General features: G+C 36.8%; 1 protein-coding gene across 1 annotated transcript in view; it reads right to left on the reverse strand.

Moving 5' to 3' along the window:
- Nucleotides 1–12,039: 12,039 nt before the first annotated feature.
- Nucleotides 12,040–19,287, reverse strand: part of LOC149221808 (Peptidase S24/S26A/S26B/S26C family protein) — a 73,497-nt gene continuing 66,249 nt past the window's right edge. Inside the window, exons 2-4 of the mRNA XM_089385248.1 lie at nt 12,732–13,013; nt 12,454–12,619; nt 12,040–12,314 (exon numbers count right to left, since the gene is read on the reverse strand). Coding sequence (XP_089241374.1) covers nt 12,207–12,314; nt 12,454–12,619; nt 12,732–12,970 — 513 coding nt within the window. The 5' untranslated portion in view covers nt 12,971–13,013 and the 3' untranslated portion in view covers nt 12,040–12,206. The remainder of the gene's footprint in view (nt 12,315–12,453; nt 12,620–12,731; nt 13,014–19,287) is intronic.

Consider the following 19,287-nt stretch of genomic DNA (forward strand, 5'->3'; position numbering starts at 1 on the left):
TGACGAAGAAAACTTGTTGTGACTAAGATTATTTTGTATTGATGTTGGTTTTAACCACTCTATTGTCAATTGGATCATGGGTTTTGTGCCATTTGAGAATTTTGCTTTATTTATAAATGTGACAACTTAAAATTTATCCAAGCCAACAAGAGGATTGATGGAAGGTTTTCCGCTATCCCCTTTGTTGTTTCTCTTAACAACTGAAGGGATTGGTAGGGTTTTTGTGGAAGAAAAAAGTATAGGAATCTTACAAAGTATAAAAATAGGTTTAGTCCTCTTAACCCACCTTGTATTTGTAGATGATATTCTATTATTTTTAAATGGAACTAAGAGGAAAGCCAAAAAGGTTGAGATAATAAATATATTATGTGTGGCCACTAGGCTGGCAGTAAATCCTCATTCAAACACAATAGGTTGAGAGAAGAAGTGCTTCAAAGATCAGTCACTTTATTTCCCTACGAAATTATGGATTTTCAAGAAGGTCTAATGTATTTGGGTTTTATTCTGTTGAGTGTGGAGCCTTATTATCTGCCTGATTCAGAGGTCTTGTTTCAGCCATGTTTGGATCCCATTCCCTAATCGGGTGTGGGGGGCTTTCCCCCTCACTATTGTTGCCCCCCCAGCATGGATTCAGGGGTAGCACCCCTGAAAGAAAAAATTTGAGAAAAGTTGCCTTGTAAAATATTGTAATTTCATAGTCAATCTGGGTCATTCATTAGATGGAAGATTTGATGATAGGAGTCATGTTAATTTAGGGTTTTTTTCCCTAGAAGGAAACCCCCAGTTTTTATGAGGGAATTGTATTGCAGTTGTGTATTATTCTGTGAGAGAAAAACATAGGAGACTATGTGAGAGCGAAGAGGAAGCTACAATGAATGTGCTCTGGGTTGTATCTCTTCTATTTGTTGGATAATATAAAAATAAGGATTAGTTGTTTCTCCGTGGACATAGCCCAAATTGGGTGAACCACGTACATTTGTGTCTCTCTTTTTTTATGCTTTTATGTGTTTGTGTTTCCGCAATATTTTATGTGTTCCATCTCTGTTACTTAATTTATAACATATTCTTAAGCTTCATAGTTATGGTAATAATGGTTGAGGTTGGATAATTGAAAGGATTGAGGGTAAAATATTTCATTGGTGTAGCAGATGGTTCTCAAGGGGTGGAACATTAACTTTGGTTAATTCTATTTTGGAAGTAATCCATGTGTATTAGCATTCTCTTTCCTTCATTCCAAAGGGAGTATTGCAATGATTTAGGAAACTATGTTTCAATTTATTAAGGGGATGTGAGAAGGATACATGAATGGTTCATATCTCTGCATGTTTATATATTGCTAACCAAAGGATATGGGAAGGTGGGGTTTAAAGAACATGCAACTATTTGGTGAATCATTCACTCTAAAAGTTTTGTAGAATTTGTTGACCAAAGACCTATGTTTGGAGGAGAGTTATTGATCATATGTATATCACCCTAGATATTTCACACACTAGATTAGGAATCCTAGGAAGAACACAAAAAACATGTCCAATCAATTGAGGAATTTAACTTTGGAATTTTGTATTATTGGAAATAATTCATCGTGGAAAATTGGTAATGGGACCTAGTTTATATTGTGAGCTAATTCAATTTTGGGGTGTAGAAATGCAGTCTTATTACCTCTATAGAAGATAGAAAACTTACAAGGTCAAGGTTTGCATTAGTTAAATCAAGCAAAGATATTTTTCACAACTTCTATCTAGTCAAAATAATCGAGATTAGCAAAGTCACTAGAGTTAGAAAGGGAAGAAAAGATAGGTGAATATGTTGATAGTTGGGTTAAGAAAGGGTCACATAAGAATCAAGGACGAGGCTAACTCATTAGCATAGGTATAAGACAAGGGTTCAAGGATGTCTTCTCTAGGATTTGATAAAAAGTATTGAATTCAAGTGATGAACAAGTAGAGGCATAGTGTTGGACAAAAATCTAGAATATAAAATTCCCCACAAAAGCCAAGGCATTCTTATGGTTGCCACTTATTGACATGCATTATGATTCAAAAAGGGGGTAAGAGTGGCCCGAGTCTATGTTATTTTTGGGGAGAAGTTGAAACAAATATTGGTCACTTAATGACTCATTGCCCTTGAATTGGTCAAATTTGGAAGGATGTTGAGAAGCTTATTGGTATCTCCAATGTTTGGAATGGTACATACATTGAGCAATGTTTAGGAAAATGGTTTAGAAAGGTGTTAAAAACCTTCAAAGAACTTCCTTGTTAAATATTATGGGGAATATGGATTTCTCATAATGATAACTTATTTAATGGCATCTAGACACCAACCTTTCAAGTGTACTCATACTTCTATGGTATATTTCAAGGTTGTAAGGAGGTGCCAAAAGATAGAGGGACAAGGAAAATTGGCTATTTGTTGGTAGACAAAAGATATCCATGGGGCTTCTTTGATGGGATCAAACAAGATGCTCATAATTTTTATAGCACTAGAGGAATATTATTCCTTACATATGAGCATTTTATTAAATTGAAAGTAGGTCTGGATACAAGAAACAATAATTCAACAGAATTCTCAACTTTAATATTTATTTAAGTTTGCAAATGAGAAAGGGATTAAAAGAATGCAAGTATTTGGAAATTATGTACTTGTAATAAAACGGATAAGAAGTGCTAGCCAAATTTAGAATGTGACTCACAAATCTCTAATAGATCATCTAAAAAATTATCTAATCTTTTTCAAAGCATTTATTTCACACATAATTATCAATAATTGAACGAGATTGCAAATGGAATATACCAAATGATGCATAGAGCCCCCAACGGGTAGCTCTATTGGAAAGCACCATGAAAATGAAGTCTTATGTACCAAGAGATTTGAGGTTCAAATCCGCCCTACTTACTCGTGTCTGTGGAAGGGGCATACGTAGACACCTAGGGGTTATAGTGGCAGCAATGAGAATCAACACCATGTCATGCGAGTACGAAACCAACCCAATTTCCAATTCTTCTAGTCACAAAAGGGATTCATAGCAAGTGGTGGAAGGAACTGTACAACTAGATGAAACACTTGACGTTCCTTCTCCATTTCTTCTCATGTACCTTAAAGACCTTTATGAAGTAGCTTTACAAGACAATTACTATTGATTTAATTGTTCCTTAGGAAAATCCATGTGTATATTATAAAGACTCATATAAAGTCCAAGAAATTGGACAAGGCACTCCTATAGGATATATGCACTATAAGTGTTATCTCCACAAAGAAGCATGTGTTTTAATTAGGCATGAAGCTTCATCTTTATTTATTAGCATATTGTTGTTAGTATTGTTAGTATTTTTATTTTATATATTGCATTACATTTATTAAACATTTAAATTCATTAGATCATCCCTCTTTTAAGATGCTTCAAGAAAAGGAGCATGCTTTTTAATTAGGTATGAAAACTCATCTTTAATTATTAGCATTATTTTTTTTATTTTTTTTCTCTCTTGAAGAAATATCGTTATATTACGTATGAGGAATATAAATGTTTCAGTTGTCAAGGGATTATCAGACAATAAGGCTCAAATATATACTCATTATGAGCTCAACATGTCACATTTGGCAATTGAACCCGGGTGAGGAGGATAATAACACTTCTCCCAACCACCCGAACTACATCCAATTGACTTTTTCAAAGGACATGGGGTGGGCTTTGATCCACTTATGTGTACAAAGGTCATGAGACCATTTTTAATATAGAATATTTGTGTGCAACCACATGTTCAACCACTACCTCAAGGTGCACCCATTGCTTCAGGGCTAGGCCCTCATGGGAACTGAACCTTACACAATGGTGAAAAATCCTTTATTTCCACCATTGAATCCAACCCCTTTGGGAAATTATTATCATGATGTTATCATTATTAGACGAACGTTTATTATATATATTGCATTACATTTACTAACTGGATTAATATTCATTAGATTTCCTTCCCTTCAAGATGGGTCTTCCTCCAAGCATAATAAGAAATACTTTGATGATTTGTTATATGTCAAAGAGATACTTAATGATTCATTAAATGTTAATGAGTCTCCAAGAATATTTTCCAAAACCAAAACAGAGTTAAGAAACTCAATAACTAGAGAGATTACCAAATGACTCCATCAATTGGGGAGTTGTGGACAAGTAACATATTATGAGATCTCTTACTCATGATGGATTCTATCTGTAAGAGCTTACTATTTTGATTGGATTTTCCTCAAACCTTATTTCTTTGTGCCTACATATATAGGCTTTAACCATGTGCCACAATATATAGACTGAATCCCTCTAACGAGTACAGTCTTCCCTAGAATTTGTGATTCACATCCTTAATTGGGTATCAAGATTCTTGCAACTCAGTCAAAGTCATAGGACTACAGGCCAAACATTCCATGGTTCAAATCGCAATTTATTTTAATTCTCCCTCCTAAACAAGATTAAAACAATTACCCCTTGCTTAAAAATCAATTGAAGTGAGTGCAAGGTAATGACTAAAAAATTTTACCAGTTTTTGGACAAGTCATTTGATCTTGGACGTGTCTTTATGGAAGGTCAATAGATTATGCAAACTCATCAACACTCTATGGATAGCCAATGATATATGCAATCCAAATCATTAAGTTCATAAAACTCTATTATATGTTATGGAATCAAGGTTTTAGAAGCATCCACCCTTATATTTTCAACAATTTCTAGACAATTGTTAATCATCGTAGTAATCTTCTCAACCTTTTAAACACCATAAATTTATGTATCAAGAGAGAGGGGTGAGAAGTTTATTGTATGAGAAGGTCCAAAGTAAGAAGTTGTTGAAACATATGATCTTTTCCATCCTTTATATGTGTTTCAACTGAATAGGTCCATTTATTCCATTGTTGGTAACTACATTTGCCCATCAAATCAAGCTATCAACTATGGTGCCTTCAATATTATAAATGTTTATTTTCTCATGGCATATGCAATGGTTGTCATCACCAATTAACTTGCCTTTGGAAACAATTTCATATGATTTATCCCTTGGGTTGATGTTGAAGGGTGGGAGCATTGCCATTTCAGTTTTATTTTTCTCATGCCAATCAACCTCAATGTTCTCATGGTCATTATTGTGACAACACACATAGTCATTTTCCTCATTGGTACTAAAATGCGAATAGGATTTGGTAACTAGGTCCAACTTCTATAGTTTACCTTAATGAATGTTTGGATATGAGTGGCATAATGCCATTATTGTTAAGCCCTAGTCTATAGTGCATCCATCTGATGCATCTTTCTGAGCTTATCACACTTGTCCTTCCAACGATTTGGTGAGAGAATATCACTCATCCAATGAACTTCAACAGACACACCCCGGTTCAATAACCAAAGCAACTTCATCACTTTCTTCTCATGGTGGTCATCTCCACATAAATAACCAACATATCAACACCATTAAATGATATTGTGAACGTTTGGGCAATTGAAATATATTACGTAGTTGGGGTGCCCTGAGAATTGATATAAAATTGCCATGAATGTCATTGGAGTCTTATTTAATTGTTTCATTCTTTCATTGTTGTCATCCAAGTTTTGTTTTATTTCACCCTAGATTTGCATCATCTCATCTCGATACTACTTCAATTAGTCCAAACAATTATGTAATTTTGCATTAATAAGCATCATTATTATTCCCAAGGGTTCTATGGATTTAGCCCAATCAAGGGCCTTGGTAGCAATGTTTTTTTTTTTTTTGCATGTGGTTCACAAGCACCCTGGTCAGTGAGTGATCGCTACGTCCACAGAAAAATCTGGGCGATAGCTGGGCTAAATCGCCCCTCGGCCTACTGCAAGACCTGACCCCAAGAGCTTCGAGTGGATTCGACCATGTGACTTCCCGATGGCGAGGCATGGTTTTTGACCAACTGAGCTAACCCTTGGGGCTAGCGTTGGTACCAATGTTATAAACATAAAGGCGCTTCTAAATTATTGACAAATAAATATAATAATGTGTTTTGAAGAATTGATGAGATATGATGAACATAAAATGAACATGAGCCCCAAGTATAATTAAACTCTCAAGGGGCATTTCCATAATGAGAAATGTAGGTAGGCAACCTTGCCTTTAAATATAAGCATAATGCTATTAGTGGTAATAGCATAATGCTATTAGTGGTAAGCGTATCTTTATAATACATTTATCTTCATTATATATATGGCCAACATTGAAGATAAGAGAATAAATGAAGTCATGGAAAAAGAATAGGGAACAAAGTTGGCCATGTAAGCATCATGATGATCTCTAATGCATGCCAATGGATTGCAAGGTGGCATTCCTTTGGTGGGAAATTTCTAATGGAGAGTGGTCATATTGACCATATTAATTATGAATGGAAACTCTAAATTATCATGGCATTACAAAAAAAAAATGAGGTGAATCTTTTAATTCCAATGATGATGATCTATGAATGTTGGGATATGAGTGGCATATTGCCATTCTTGTTAAGCCCTAGCCTATAGTTCATCCATCTGATGCATCTTTCTGAGCTTATCACACTTGTCCTTCCAACGATTTGGTGAGTGAACACTCATCCAATGAACTTCAAGAGACACACCCGGTTCAATAGCCAAAGCAACTTCATCACTTTCTTCTCATTGTGGTCATCTCCACGTAAATAACCAATATACCAACACCATTAAATGATATTGTAAACGTTTGGGCAATTGAAATATATTAGGTAGTTGGAGTACCTTGAGAATTGATATAAAATTGCCGTGAATATGGAGTTTTATTTAATTATTTCATTCTTTCATTGATGTCATCCAAGTTTTGTTTTATTTCACCCAAGATTTGCATCATCGCATCTCGATACTACTTCAATTAGTCCAAACAATTATGTAATTCTGCATTAATAAGCATCTTTACTATTCCCAAGGGTTCTATGGATTTAGCCCAATCAAGGGCCTTGGTACGAATGTTATAAACATAAAGGGTCTTATACATTATTGACAAATAAATATAATAATATGTTTTGAATAATTGATGAGATATGATGAATATAAAATGAACATGAGCCCCAAGTATAAATAAACTCAAGGGGCATCTCCACAATGAGAAATGTAGGTAGGGAACCTTGCCTTTAAATATAAGCATTATGCTATTAGTGGTAATAGCATAATGCTCTTAGTGGTAATCGTATCTTTATAATACATTTATCTTCATTATATATATGGCCAACATTGAAGATAAGAGAATAAATGAAGTCATGGAAAAAGAATAGGGAACAAAGTTGGCCATGTAAGCGTCATGATGATCTCTAATGCATGCCAATGGATTGCAAGGTGGCATTCCTTTGGTGGGAAATTTCTAATGGAGAGTGGTCATATTGACCATATTAATTATGAACGGAAACTCTAAATTATCATGGCATTACAAAAAAAAATGAGGTGAATATTTTAATTCCAATGATGATGATCTATGAATGTTGGGATATGAGTGACATATTGCCATTCTTGTTAAGCCCTAATCTATAGTGCATCCATCTGATGCATCTTTCTGATCTTATCACACTTGTCCTTCCAACGATTTGGTGAGAGAAGATCACTCATCCAATGAACTTCAACAAACACACTCAGTTCAATAGCCAAAGAAACTTCATCACTTTCTTCTCATTGTGGTCATCTCCACATAAATAACCAACATACCAACACCATTATGCAATCCAAATCATTAAGTTCATAAAACTCTACTATATGTTATGGAATCAAGGTTTTAGAAGCATCCACCCTTATATTTTCAACAATTTCTAGACAATTGTTAATCATCGTAGTAGTCTACTCAACCTTTTAAACACCATAAATTTATGTATCAAGAGAGAGGGGTGAGAAGTTTATTGTATGAGAAGGTCCACAGTAAGAAGTTGTTGAAACATATGATCTTTTCCATCCTTTATATGTGTTTCAACTAAATAGGTCCATTTATTCCATTGTCGGTAACTACATTTGCCCATCAAATCAAGCTATCAACTATGGTGCCTTCAATATTATAAATGTTTAGTTTCTCATGGCATATGCAATGGTTGTCATCACCAATTAACTTGCCTTTGGAAACAATCTCATTTGATTTATCCCTTGGGTTGATGTTGAAGGGTGGGAGCATTGCCATTTCAGTTTTATTTTTCTCATGCCAATCAACCTTAATGTTCGCATGGTTATTATTGTGACAACACACATAGTCATTTTCCTCATTGGTACTAAAATGCGAATAGGATTTGGTAACTAGGTCCAACTTCTATAGTTTACCTTAATGAATGTTTGGATATGAGTGGCATAATGCCATTCTTGTTAAGCCCTAGTCTATAGTGCATCCATCTGATGCATCTTTCTGAGCTTATCACACTTGTCCTTCCAACGATTTGGTGAGAGAATATCACTCATCCAATGAACTTCAACAGACACACCCAGTTCAATAGCCAAAGCAACTTCATCACTTTCTTCTCATTGTGGGCATCTCCACATAAATAACCAACATACCAACACCATTAAATGATATTGTAAACGTTTGGGCAATTGAAATATATTAGGTAGTTGGAGTGCCTTGAGAATTGATATAAAATTGTCGTGAATATCATTGGAGTCATATTTAATTATTTCATTCTTTCATTGTTGTCATCCAAGTTTTGTTTTATTTCACGCTAGATTTGCATCATCTCATCTCGATATTGCTTGAATTACTCCAAATAATTATGTAATTCTACATTAATAAGCATCTTTACTATTCCCAAGGGTTCTATGGATTTAGCCCAATGAAGGGCCTTGGTACAATGTTATAAAGGCGCTTATACATTATTGACAAATAAATATAATAATATGTCTTGAATAATTGATGAGATATGATGAATATAAAATGAACATGAGCCCCAAGTATAAATAAACTCAAGGGGCATCTCCACAATGAGAAATGTAGGTAGGCAACCTTGCCTTTAAAGATAAGCATAATGCTATTAGTGGTAAAAGCATAATGCTATTAGTGGTAATAGCATAATGCTATTAGTGGTAATCATATCTTTATAATACATTTATCTTCATTATATATATGGCCAACATTGAAGATAAGAGAATAAATGAAGTCATCGAAAAAGAATAGGGAACAAAGTTGGCCATGTAAGCATCATCATGATCTCTAATGCATGCCAATGGATTGCAAAGTGGCATTCCTTTGGTGGGAAATTTCTCATGAGAGTGGTCATTTTGACCATATTAATTATGAATGGAAACTCTAAATTTTCATGGCAGTACAAAAAAAAATGAGATGAATCTTTTAATTCCAATGATGATGATCTATATCCCTCTCCCACAATGGTAGAAAAAAGTGCATCAATATATTGTAATGTTCAATTTTAGCTAACCCTTTGAGTTCCTTATTTTTTCTAATATTATAATGTTTATGGATCTTATTGATTAATCATCATAGATCGATGTTGGTAGAAATTGCATATTTAGAATCTTTCTAATAAAATCTTAATTTATCCTTATTTTGATCTTGAGGTGATGGTGTACTTGGTATTTCAATGTATATTTGATTGAATATAAAAAGCAAGCTTAAAAAATATGTGTTCCAACTCCATACTCTTAAACTGAGAAATGTATATTTGATTGAATATAAAAAGTAAGTTTAAAAAATATATGTGCTCCAACTCCATACTCATAAACTGAGAAAGCAGATGTGTAGCAACTTAGCAAGCTATTAAGTTTAAAAAATATATGTGCTCCAACTCCATACTCATAAACTGAGAAAGCAGATGTGTAGCAACTTAGCAAGCTATTATAAATCTTCACATCAGTATTTGCCAATCTATAGGCACCCTCATAATCAGCTCTACTTTTGCATCCATTAACCCAAACACACATCATCCTCAAAGGAAAGAAACTTGAATAAATTTCCATTACTGGCTCTCGTCGTCCAAACACATTCATAGGCAGCTATTCATAGACAGCTTGAAGCCAAGTACCACCTTTATCCTTGAAAGGTGCGCTCTCGTTTTTCCTTTCCATGCCATAATATGTTCTGTCAGTGATTCAACTTAAAAGTGAATCCTCAGCTCCATTTCTTAAAATTAATATTGGGCATTCCTCTACAAGCATTTTATTTGCTAGCATTGGAATAAATGGTCTCATAAACCTTTTCCAAACAGCATGTGTCTGCAAACTAAATAACACTTATCATGGGATCAACAAATAACTTTCACCTCAAACTAAAATCCTATTATACTATATCATGTCTTCACATCTATGGCAGTCTCCAAATTTGATTAGTTCTAGTTAACCGCAAGTTGCAAAATGACCACAGTACTTACAGCTTCATTTAGCCTAATTTACAAAGTAGAATACGAAAAATTGCAAGGAATGCATCAACTAGTTTAAGTGTAACCTTTCCATACATTAGGGATATAACCCACGCCTTACAGTACTTGAATATAAACATCAGAATTCTCTGACCACGGGCCATATAATCTAAACATCAGAATTCTCTGACCACGGGCCATATAATCTAAACATCAGAATTCTCTGACCACGGGCCATATAATCTATGAACCGATCAAATTTATAGCAGAAAGAGAATAAAGCAGCCTATATATATATATATATATATATATATATAAGCTTGTATTTGAACAGGCAAACCTGCAACGATATGGAGGTTGAATCTATAATGAGCTGCGCAACATTAAAGCTGTTAACCTCTTTTATCACCTCACAAGAGAACCTTTAACTCAGATAACATTCGTCTTCAATGAGCCATCTATAGAACCAATAAAATATAACCCAAAAGGATAAGGATGATTCTCAACAAGGGTCTACTCTGAACAGCAAACAATCTATCCATGACACTCGAGCAGCTCTAAGAGTCTAAACTGATCACTCACTTCAAATTGAATTCGTTCAAGATTTTGCCAAAATGTGCTTTTGCATTATCCTTAGGCAAGTATGGAATCTCAGATATTCTAGGGGTTTGTAAACTTAGGCCCATATTTATCACACAAAATGTGGCAAATAATGAAGGAAGAGCATGTTACAATATGCATAAATTGTATCCAGAGGACCCAGATCCAGTGAAGCCCTAACAAATCCACCCCAACTCTTGAATAGCTTCCCTCTGCGATGGGCAATTGAACAGATACTTGTACCTCTTCCCTTTTTTTATCAAGGGATCATGCAATAATCCCGTATGGGCTTTTGAGATCCTTTTTAGGAGCTATTACGATAGCCAAATGACATCTCGATGGAACAAAAATTTGTGCTGCAAAAGTAAAAACTCAGTAGTCATGAAAATAGCCTATTGTTTGCCAAACTAACTCTTACAAGTGTTGATACGTTGCCTACATGTAGAACAAGTGCCTACACACTGTTGACATGCTATCCACAGAAAAAAACAAATGGCTATAGTTGTAAAAACAGCCTATTGCTCATCAAATTCAACTCTCACAAGTGACAGCATGCAAAACAAGCACTCTCACAGTTGCAAAAAATGTCCAATATCCAAAGGTGAAAAATAGGTCATATGTAACAGATCTCCGTGACCAGATGAAATTTTCAATCATAACATAAGAAAGAAAATAGAGGTCTAATATCCATGAAATGGTAAAATACACTTTAGGATTTGAGAGTCAAAGTGTTTTTAAGGGCTACAGCTTGCTTTCACCTTCGAAACATCCTTCAACTCACAGCACACAGTAGAGTCTGTCCCAGACATCCTAAGAGACATCCTTAGCTCAAGGTAACAACCCTCGGTACACATACTATATACTTTTTTTCCATTATGTTACTAATATCGAGGAAGAACGGAGATAATTTTGAGCACTGATAAAAGCAAGACCAATTATTATGTCCCGTCTTCTAAGAGACATTAAATCTCAAAGATGTCCAAAGAAGATGCACTTGTTTTGTTCCCATAAATTGAACACAAGAAACTCGTTTTATAAAAGACATTGAATGATGGAGCTCCAAAAACAGACATCTGGGTGTACGAAAACAAGATAAATGGCATTAAATACTTGGAAAAAAAGTGTTTTTATTGCATATAAATGAATCAATCATCAATATCCACAATCTTTATTGTTCTCTCATGCCATAATAAGGCATTTGTGTCAAGCTTATGACTATATAAAGGGTTGAAAATTAAAACTGAAAATTATCTTGGTCTTGCCAGGCCATTATGTCAATAGGATGAGACACGTTCCTTGGGATATCGTTTCTCTATTGCACCAACTCTTTCAGGAGGCCAGATAACATGAGTAACTCTGCCCTGCACTAAACCCAATGGAACCTGCAAAAGCGGCCATTTTAGATCACAATCAATTAAAAATCTGATAAAATATGCATTAACGAATCAGTTGCGGGACCTATGAAAAAAGCAACATGTTTCATTAAGACTTGGCCAAACAGAATATTATCATTCCACTTACTGGCCCAAATGATCTGGAGTCCAAGCTGGAAACTGCATTGTCTCCTTCAACCCAGCAGTGACCTTCAGGTATTTTTACTATCTCATATGTTCCAGGAACGCTTATCCAATCTCCGGGCAAGGCTATCAACCTCTTTACATGCCACTCATTGCGCTCATATGGAGATCTGCCAAAAAAATTCATTAAATCCCATTTGACAACAACGGAATAGAAAGCACAATATTCAGAAGTATAAAGACGAAACAATCAACGTCTTTGCTGACTTTCAAAAATACTACCTGAATACTATTACATCCCCATGGGAGAATTTATAGTTCTGTAAACAAAACTTCTCCAGCAAAACAAAGTCTCCTTCCAATGACCCAAATCGATTTTTAGAGCCTGGATTCAATGTAGGTTGCATGGAACGTCCCTGAACTGCAACAATGCTTGCATATCGGTCTGATATTGTAAGTCCAATTAATGCTCCAGAAAGAGATTTCTTTGAAAGCATCCACAAGAAATCCCATGCTCCCATATTACCTATCCTTAGCAGAAATACATTCTCAAAGAACTACAACCTACACAAACAGCATTACATTTTCAGAAAAAAATGCAAGGAATAAATTCACAAATTTAACGAGTTTAACTCACTTATGAACTACTCAAGGTATAAAATAAACTGTATTACTCAATGCAAATCAATCATGAGATATACTTCTTTCTCATGATTATCTTATTGATTTCATGCTAAGCAATAGGCACAACAAATATGCCACAACATTCGCTATGACCCTGTACTTCAATGTGAAACTTCCAGCTCCTTCTATGTTTTTGAAATTAATAGATAACAGAAACATGAGTACAGGAGTGAATCAAGTGGGAAGCTGTCACTTTTCAGGATTTTACAATTTGGATATGCATTAGCACCAGGGATTATAAGAATATATAAAGATCTACATGAGAAATCATTGCGGAAACCCTTCTAATGTTTGCCATCGATTTCAACAAAGGACCTATTACCACCCAAACTAGCAGGGTTGCCAAGGACCTTGCAACCTAATAAGATGGCACACACAAGACAAGCACCCAGTGTCACCTCCGCACGAGTCCCCACTCTTTAAGCCCTCTAGAATGGCTATGAGAGGATTCCCTTGAACAAGTGCTTCAAACCAAAATTAGAAGACCGGTGCCTTGAATGGGGTCTTGGTGGAGAGAGGAGTTAATCGTTTGCTGTCTTACTATCTAAAAATGTGAATTACACAGGAAGTAAATGCAGAGCAGATGTATAAGTCACTCAAAATTCAAGATATTCAACATGTAAATAACTCAAACGAGTGAAAATTAATATAAATACCAAATCTATGAATGTTCCTTCGTATAAACCTTTGGTAAGAGGGGTGGTTATGGTAATTTGTCTGTTGTCCTGTGTGACTGCAGAAAATATGCAGAACAAAAAAATGAAAACAGCCACAAATCCCCCTTTACAGAGCCACCCAATAGTGCCTAGGCACTCTAGATTGATAATCTAGGGGTGGGGAAGCTATGACAACAATGGTCACTTTATGCCCTTCCTAAGTTTCAAATCTACAATGGAAATGAGTTCCCAGCACGCTGGAAACTCTGTTGCAGAGGTTTTGGGATCAAATCCCACTGTGTAATAACCCAAAAAATTATTCCAGCCTATAGATATGACTTTTTATCAGTGGAATATGCTTAAAACAGTACCAAAATAAAGATATTAACTTGAAATACAAATATGGAACTTATTACAAGGGTTCTTACGATGATAAATTACTCGGAGAAACCCTTGTACCTTGGTCTTCTACAAAATCTGAAAGTATATGGTTGTAACTTACTACAGATTTGCAAAAACATCTCAATATACCCATGAAGAAATGTGTTTTTGAATGTTCATATCATAGGCATATTGATCCCTTGGGTAGATATTAAAGTTATGCTTAAAATACCCAAGGATTACTAGCTAATCTTAAGATAAAACTTGAAGAGTACATACTACAAACTAGCAAATGTTTAATTAAAACAGAAAATAAAAATAATTTTGGATTTCTAAAATATCGAGTGGTTGTTGAGAATGGCTTACCTTGGCCACAATTTTACCTCTCAAATGTCGGGTTGTAAATTACATTCACCTTTAAGTCGCTCACGCAATTGGATAGTGACATGAATTTGGGGTCGAAAGACTATGTCATCCCCACCTATGTCTAAGATCTTCCACAACTTTCAGAATCCAACTAGGAGCAACCTCTAGCAAAGCACCTCCAATCCTCAAGTCGACAATGCGGAAAGAGAAAAGCTACCTGTTCCAATCACTCCTACTTGCAACAAAAGAAATAGAGAAAACTAGTGCCTTATCTACTCCCCCCATGTGACTATGTAGCCCTCGATGGGTCGTCCCTCTTGTTGATTTTTCATAGGTCTTCTAAACCGATAATTACTTCTTATGATTTCTTAATTTAATCACTCATTCATTCAACTTCATCATAAAGTAATTACACAGAAGATCTTCAACAATAGACATTAGAATCATAAAGAGACAGCGAAATCAAGAACACAAACATTTACCCTAGGAAAACCCACATGAGAGAAAAAAACCCAATCTTCAACAATAGACATTAGAATCATAAAGAGAGCCAAATCAAGAACACAAACATTTACCCTGGGAAAACCCACATGAGAAAAAAACCCAACAACCTTTTCCTTGGAGAAATTCTTCAGTTCAACAAGAGACACATCTAGATCATCTAGTCAACCATAAGGTCAAACTGAACAATAAAGACGACTTGGTCAAACCTGGTCCAACTCCTTTCTAGTCAAGTCATAAGTTTGCCCATTCAGAAATTTGGTCCTATACTTTCCTCAGAAATTCGGTCCTGCAACATGCCTCTGAAATTCAGTCCTGAAACATGCCTCTGAAATTCGATCCTTAACATGCCTCTGAGATTTGGGCTTCATCATCTCAGAAATCCGTCCTCAAATTTGTCCTTGAGATAGACAGAACGCTGCCTTAGAGGTGACTTCTTCTCTGTCTCAAATCGACTTCTTTTCTACTTCAGATCAACTTCTTTGCTCAGAGCAATCCGAGTTCCTTGAACAGAAAGATCCAAATCATTGTGTTTAGGAAGAGGTCAAGTGCCTTATAAATATCCTTCTTGCTGGCCGAATGGGTGCTATCTTGTCTAGGCTGACTTGACTAGGAGGAGGGCTGACTTGGCTATTTTGGAGCCAAAAATTTATTTCCGAAAATTCAAATTTTCTCTTTTAAAAAAACGACATGAAGAACATGTCATCTATTATCCCTTTTGACAAGGTCATGAAGAACATGTCTTATTTATTATTTCAAATACATCAATAGATTAATTATGAAGACCAACCATAGCTACAAAATTCAACACCTCCAACATTTGCGTTGTTGGAAATACTGAGAGGGGGCTGAATCAGTATTTCTTTTCAATTGTTACTTTTACCAGTTAGATCACTTATATTTAGAACACAAAATGAACAATAAGAATAAATGCTTTTATTAATTTCTTCAATAAATCAAGTACAATATATGTAGGGCTCCAACCCTAGGTGAAGACACCGATCTTCAATCTCCCAGGCTCCAACCTGTATTTGCCAAGCACCGACTTGGACTTCCAAGGCTCCAACCTTGTCAATTTTGAGGCACCAACCTCAAGGGCTCCAACCCTATATCTGGTTCAGGCTCCGACCTGGTTTCTTGAGGACTTCGATCCTCTAGGGCTCCAACCCTATCTTATCCAAGGCACCAACCTTGAGTTTAGGAGCACCAACTCCAAGGACACCAATCCTATATTTTCCAAGCACCAACTTGGACTTTCCAAGGCACCAACCCCAAGGGCTCCAACCCTATAGCTTCACTTTGTCAAGGTATGTTTGGTTATACTTCACGGCTCCCAATGTTTTCTTCAACAAGCCCTATCAATCTTCAGCTACGCCTTCACTTAGTCTCCACGTCACATCATCAATGACAACCTTGTTCTTCACATGAAGGTGTCACCACTGCTCTTCATGTTACCCAAACAAAAATTCTTCAAGGTCACCTCATAATGGCTTCAATGCATCATGGTCTTCAATGATCTCCACAAATCTTCAATATGTTGCTTCACAAAGTTCTCCAACTCTGCCCTATTATGTTCTCAAGAGAAGACTTCAACAAGCTCTATTTGTCCAATCCCAATAAATCAACACTTCGACCATGACAACTATGACAACTTCGACCACAATAGTTTCAACCACGACAACTACGGCAGCTTCGACCATGGCAACTATGGCAATTTCGATTACGGCAGCTTCGACCACATCAACTACAGCAGCTTCAACCACGGCAGCTTCGACCACGGCAACTACAGCTGCTTCGACCACAGCAACTACGGCAGCTTCGACCATGGCAACTACGGCAGTTTCGACCATGGTGACTATGGCAGCTTCGACCACGGCAACTACGGAAGCTTCAACTACGGCAGAATTTTATGCCCAAACAGAGTTATTTTTTTTCATCCTAAACAATAGTCTCCTCGTTCTCCTCAGCCTTCTGTCTTCTTCCATACTTCGTATCTCTGAATTCTTGCCCGAATTTCTTATCAAAATGAAGTGTTTAGACGTCTATTTATAGATATTTCGTTTATAACTGAAGGGACACGTCTATTTGAAGTGAGGCCGACTTGTATGACTGAGTGTAGGTCGACTCACTGCTAGGAATAATTTCCTTCACTTAAAAATTCAAGATCTCACAAACTATTGGGAGTTTCAGGGCAAATGAAGGCTCATTAGAAAGAGGAAAAAATCCTCTTTAAGATGGTCTAGGATCCATTTTGAAAGGATTCCTCCAAGGTGTCCAAAATAATTTTTCTTTGTGATTGTCCTTAAATTTTATGCATAAAAAGTTTGGGATAGCATGAGGAATGTTTGGGACAGTGTGGCTTCTTCATTCTTTGGCTTCTTCATTGTTATCAATGTCATCATAGGTTCATAGAGTCATTATGTAGGAGTTCAACATCCATGTCGCATGACGCATGAACACTGTCATCATATACTAGTGCAGTCATAGTGCAACATCATTAGGAGAACTCCAAAATAATCTTCAGCCATCAAATGATCTCCAACCATGTTATCAAGACCTCATCAAGTGCCATCACCAATTGTGGTCATTCATCAAGAATATGACATCATCAAATGTAGTCCTCCATATGTCATCAAGGGCTTCTAAATACTTGGCACTTGGCACTTCTTAAGACTTCTTCATTAGTGACTTGACATATTGATTGATGACATTCTTATCAAACAAGAGTTATGACATCATCATATGGAACCAGGCATCTATTGTCTTCAACCTTATCATCTCATTCTAGGGTTTCATGATATTCATTAAGGCATATCAAGAATATCTGCCATCTCGGCCAATGCCATATTGACATCAATGACAACATTGATTAACATGCGTAACCCTTACTAATTGTTTATTATCTTATTAAATCCCTTTTACAATATTAAAAAAGAAAAGATAAAATAAAAGGAACCAACCCACTCCCCGATGGGGGTGTCCATGCCTCGAGAACTGGAGTTAAACAAGGTGTTATGCCGCCATTAGAATGTTACGGATGATCTTCAAGTTAGTTAGCGTGGTGATAAGCGCCCATGCAGAAGCGTGGGCGCTGAAAGGGATATTGTGGGTGGCATTCATTGCACCCTGTCAAGTTGGTGCCTTAGTTATGGGTATTATGAGAGGTGAATTCTAGCACTCGTCTCTCTGGTTGAGGAGCCTTACGCTCTACATAGGGGGAGAGGGAGGTCGGGCTAGTGTGCAGTCAAAGGGTTGTGGCAATTTGAGGATAATTGGGTTAACTGGGTCAACCTCATATGATGGTTGGGACATTAGACTCTCCAAACTTGGCCTGTGGAGAATTTAGGAGGAGGCGACGCCTTTGGCTCTCTTCTCAAGGTTGTTTTGATGGGTTAAGTTTCTTCGGTGTGCGCTTTCAGGTATCTCCAAAGCTCTTCTACCTCCAAGCGTTTTCTAGTTGGTTTTATGGGAAATCAATGTTAAGTTTAAGTTTGACAGACTCTCTGGTGGCATGTGGACTTTTCATGTTTGCGTTTTTTTGGGGAATTCGACAGTGGTTAGTGGGTCTTTCCTTTCAATTGTCGGGACTCCTCTTAACTTGGTGGGGCCTTGAGGTGTGGGAAGCCCCTAGTTGTCTGTCTGTGTGTTTAGTCTTCTGGCATTTAGGTGTTCCTGTCCCTCTAGTTTATCTAGTGTTTGATTCTTCCTTTTCCTAGCATCAATGTGCTTCGAGGTGATTTGTTTACTTTGGCCTTTTTTCTGTTCCCGTTGTTGTTGGCTACTCGTATTTGGTGCATTGGGACTGGGCTGCTGGTGGAAGTTGGGATTTTGCAGTGGGGTAGTTTAGGGAGTCTTTGCTTACCTTTTATGGCATTGGGGTGGTAGAGATGCTTGCGATTGGGACCTCGGAGCCTCCTTGTTGGCTATCCAAGCCTGGGTGGCTATGGGTGGGTTATTTGGCAATGTTGGGTGCTCGCGACCCTGGTGGCATAGTCTTCGGTCCCTTGCTCTCTTGGTTTCAGGGTGGTGTTGTGGCTTTGGGGTGGTGCAGGGTTCGGAGTGGTGTTGTGGGAATCATTTGTTTCTTTTGTGTGCACCTCGCCTATCATGCCTCCTCCTCGCAGTGGTCGACACAATTCGGGGGGCTGGGGAGGGCGAAGGATTCCCATTCGTTCAAGTTCCAGGCGACAGTGGGGGTCCTTTGTGTCGTCCTCTTTTCAGCCGCCAGGAGGTATCTCAGCGGACTCACA

Source organism: Pinus tabuliformis, chromosome Q, assembly GCF_031772625.1.
Source record: "Pinus tabuliformis cultivar Carrire ecotype Pingquan chromosome Q, CPIR1, whole genome shotgun sequence".
In the NCBI taxonomy this organism is placed as follows: domain Eukaryota; kingdom Viridiplantae; phylum Streptophyta; class Pinopsida; order Pinales; family Pinaceae; genus Pinus; species Pinus tabuliformis.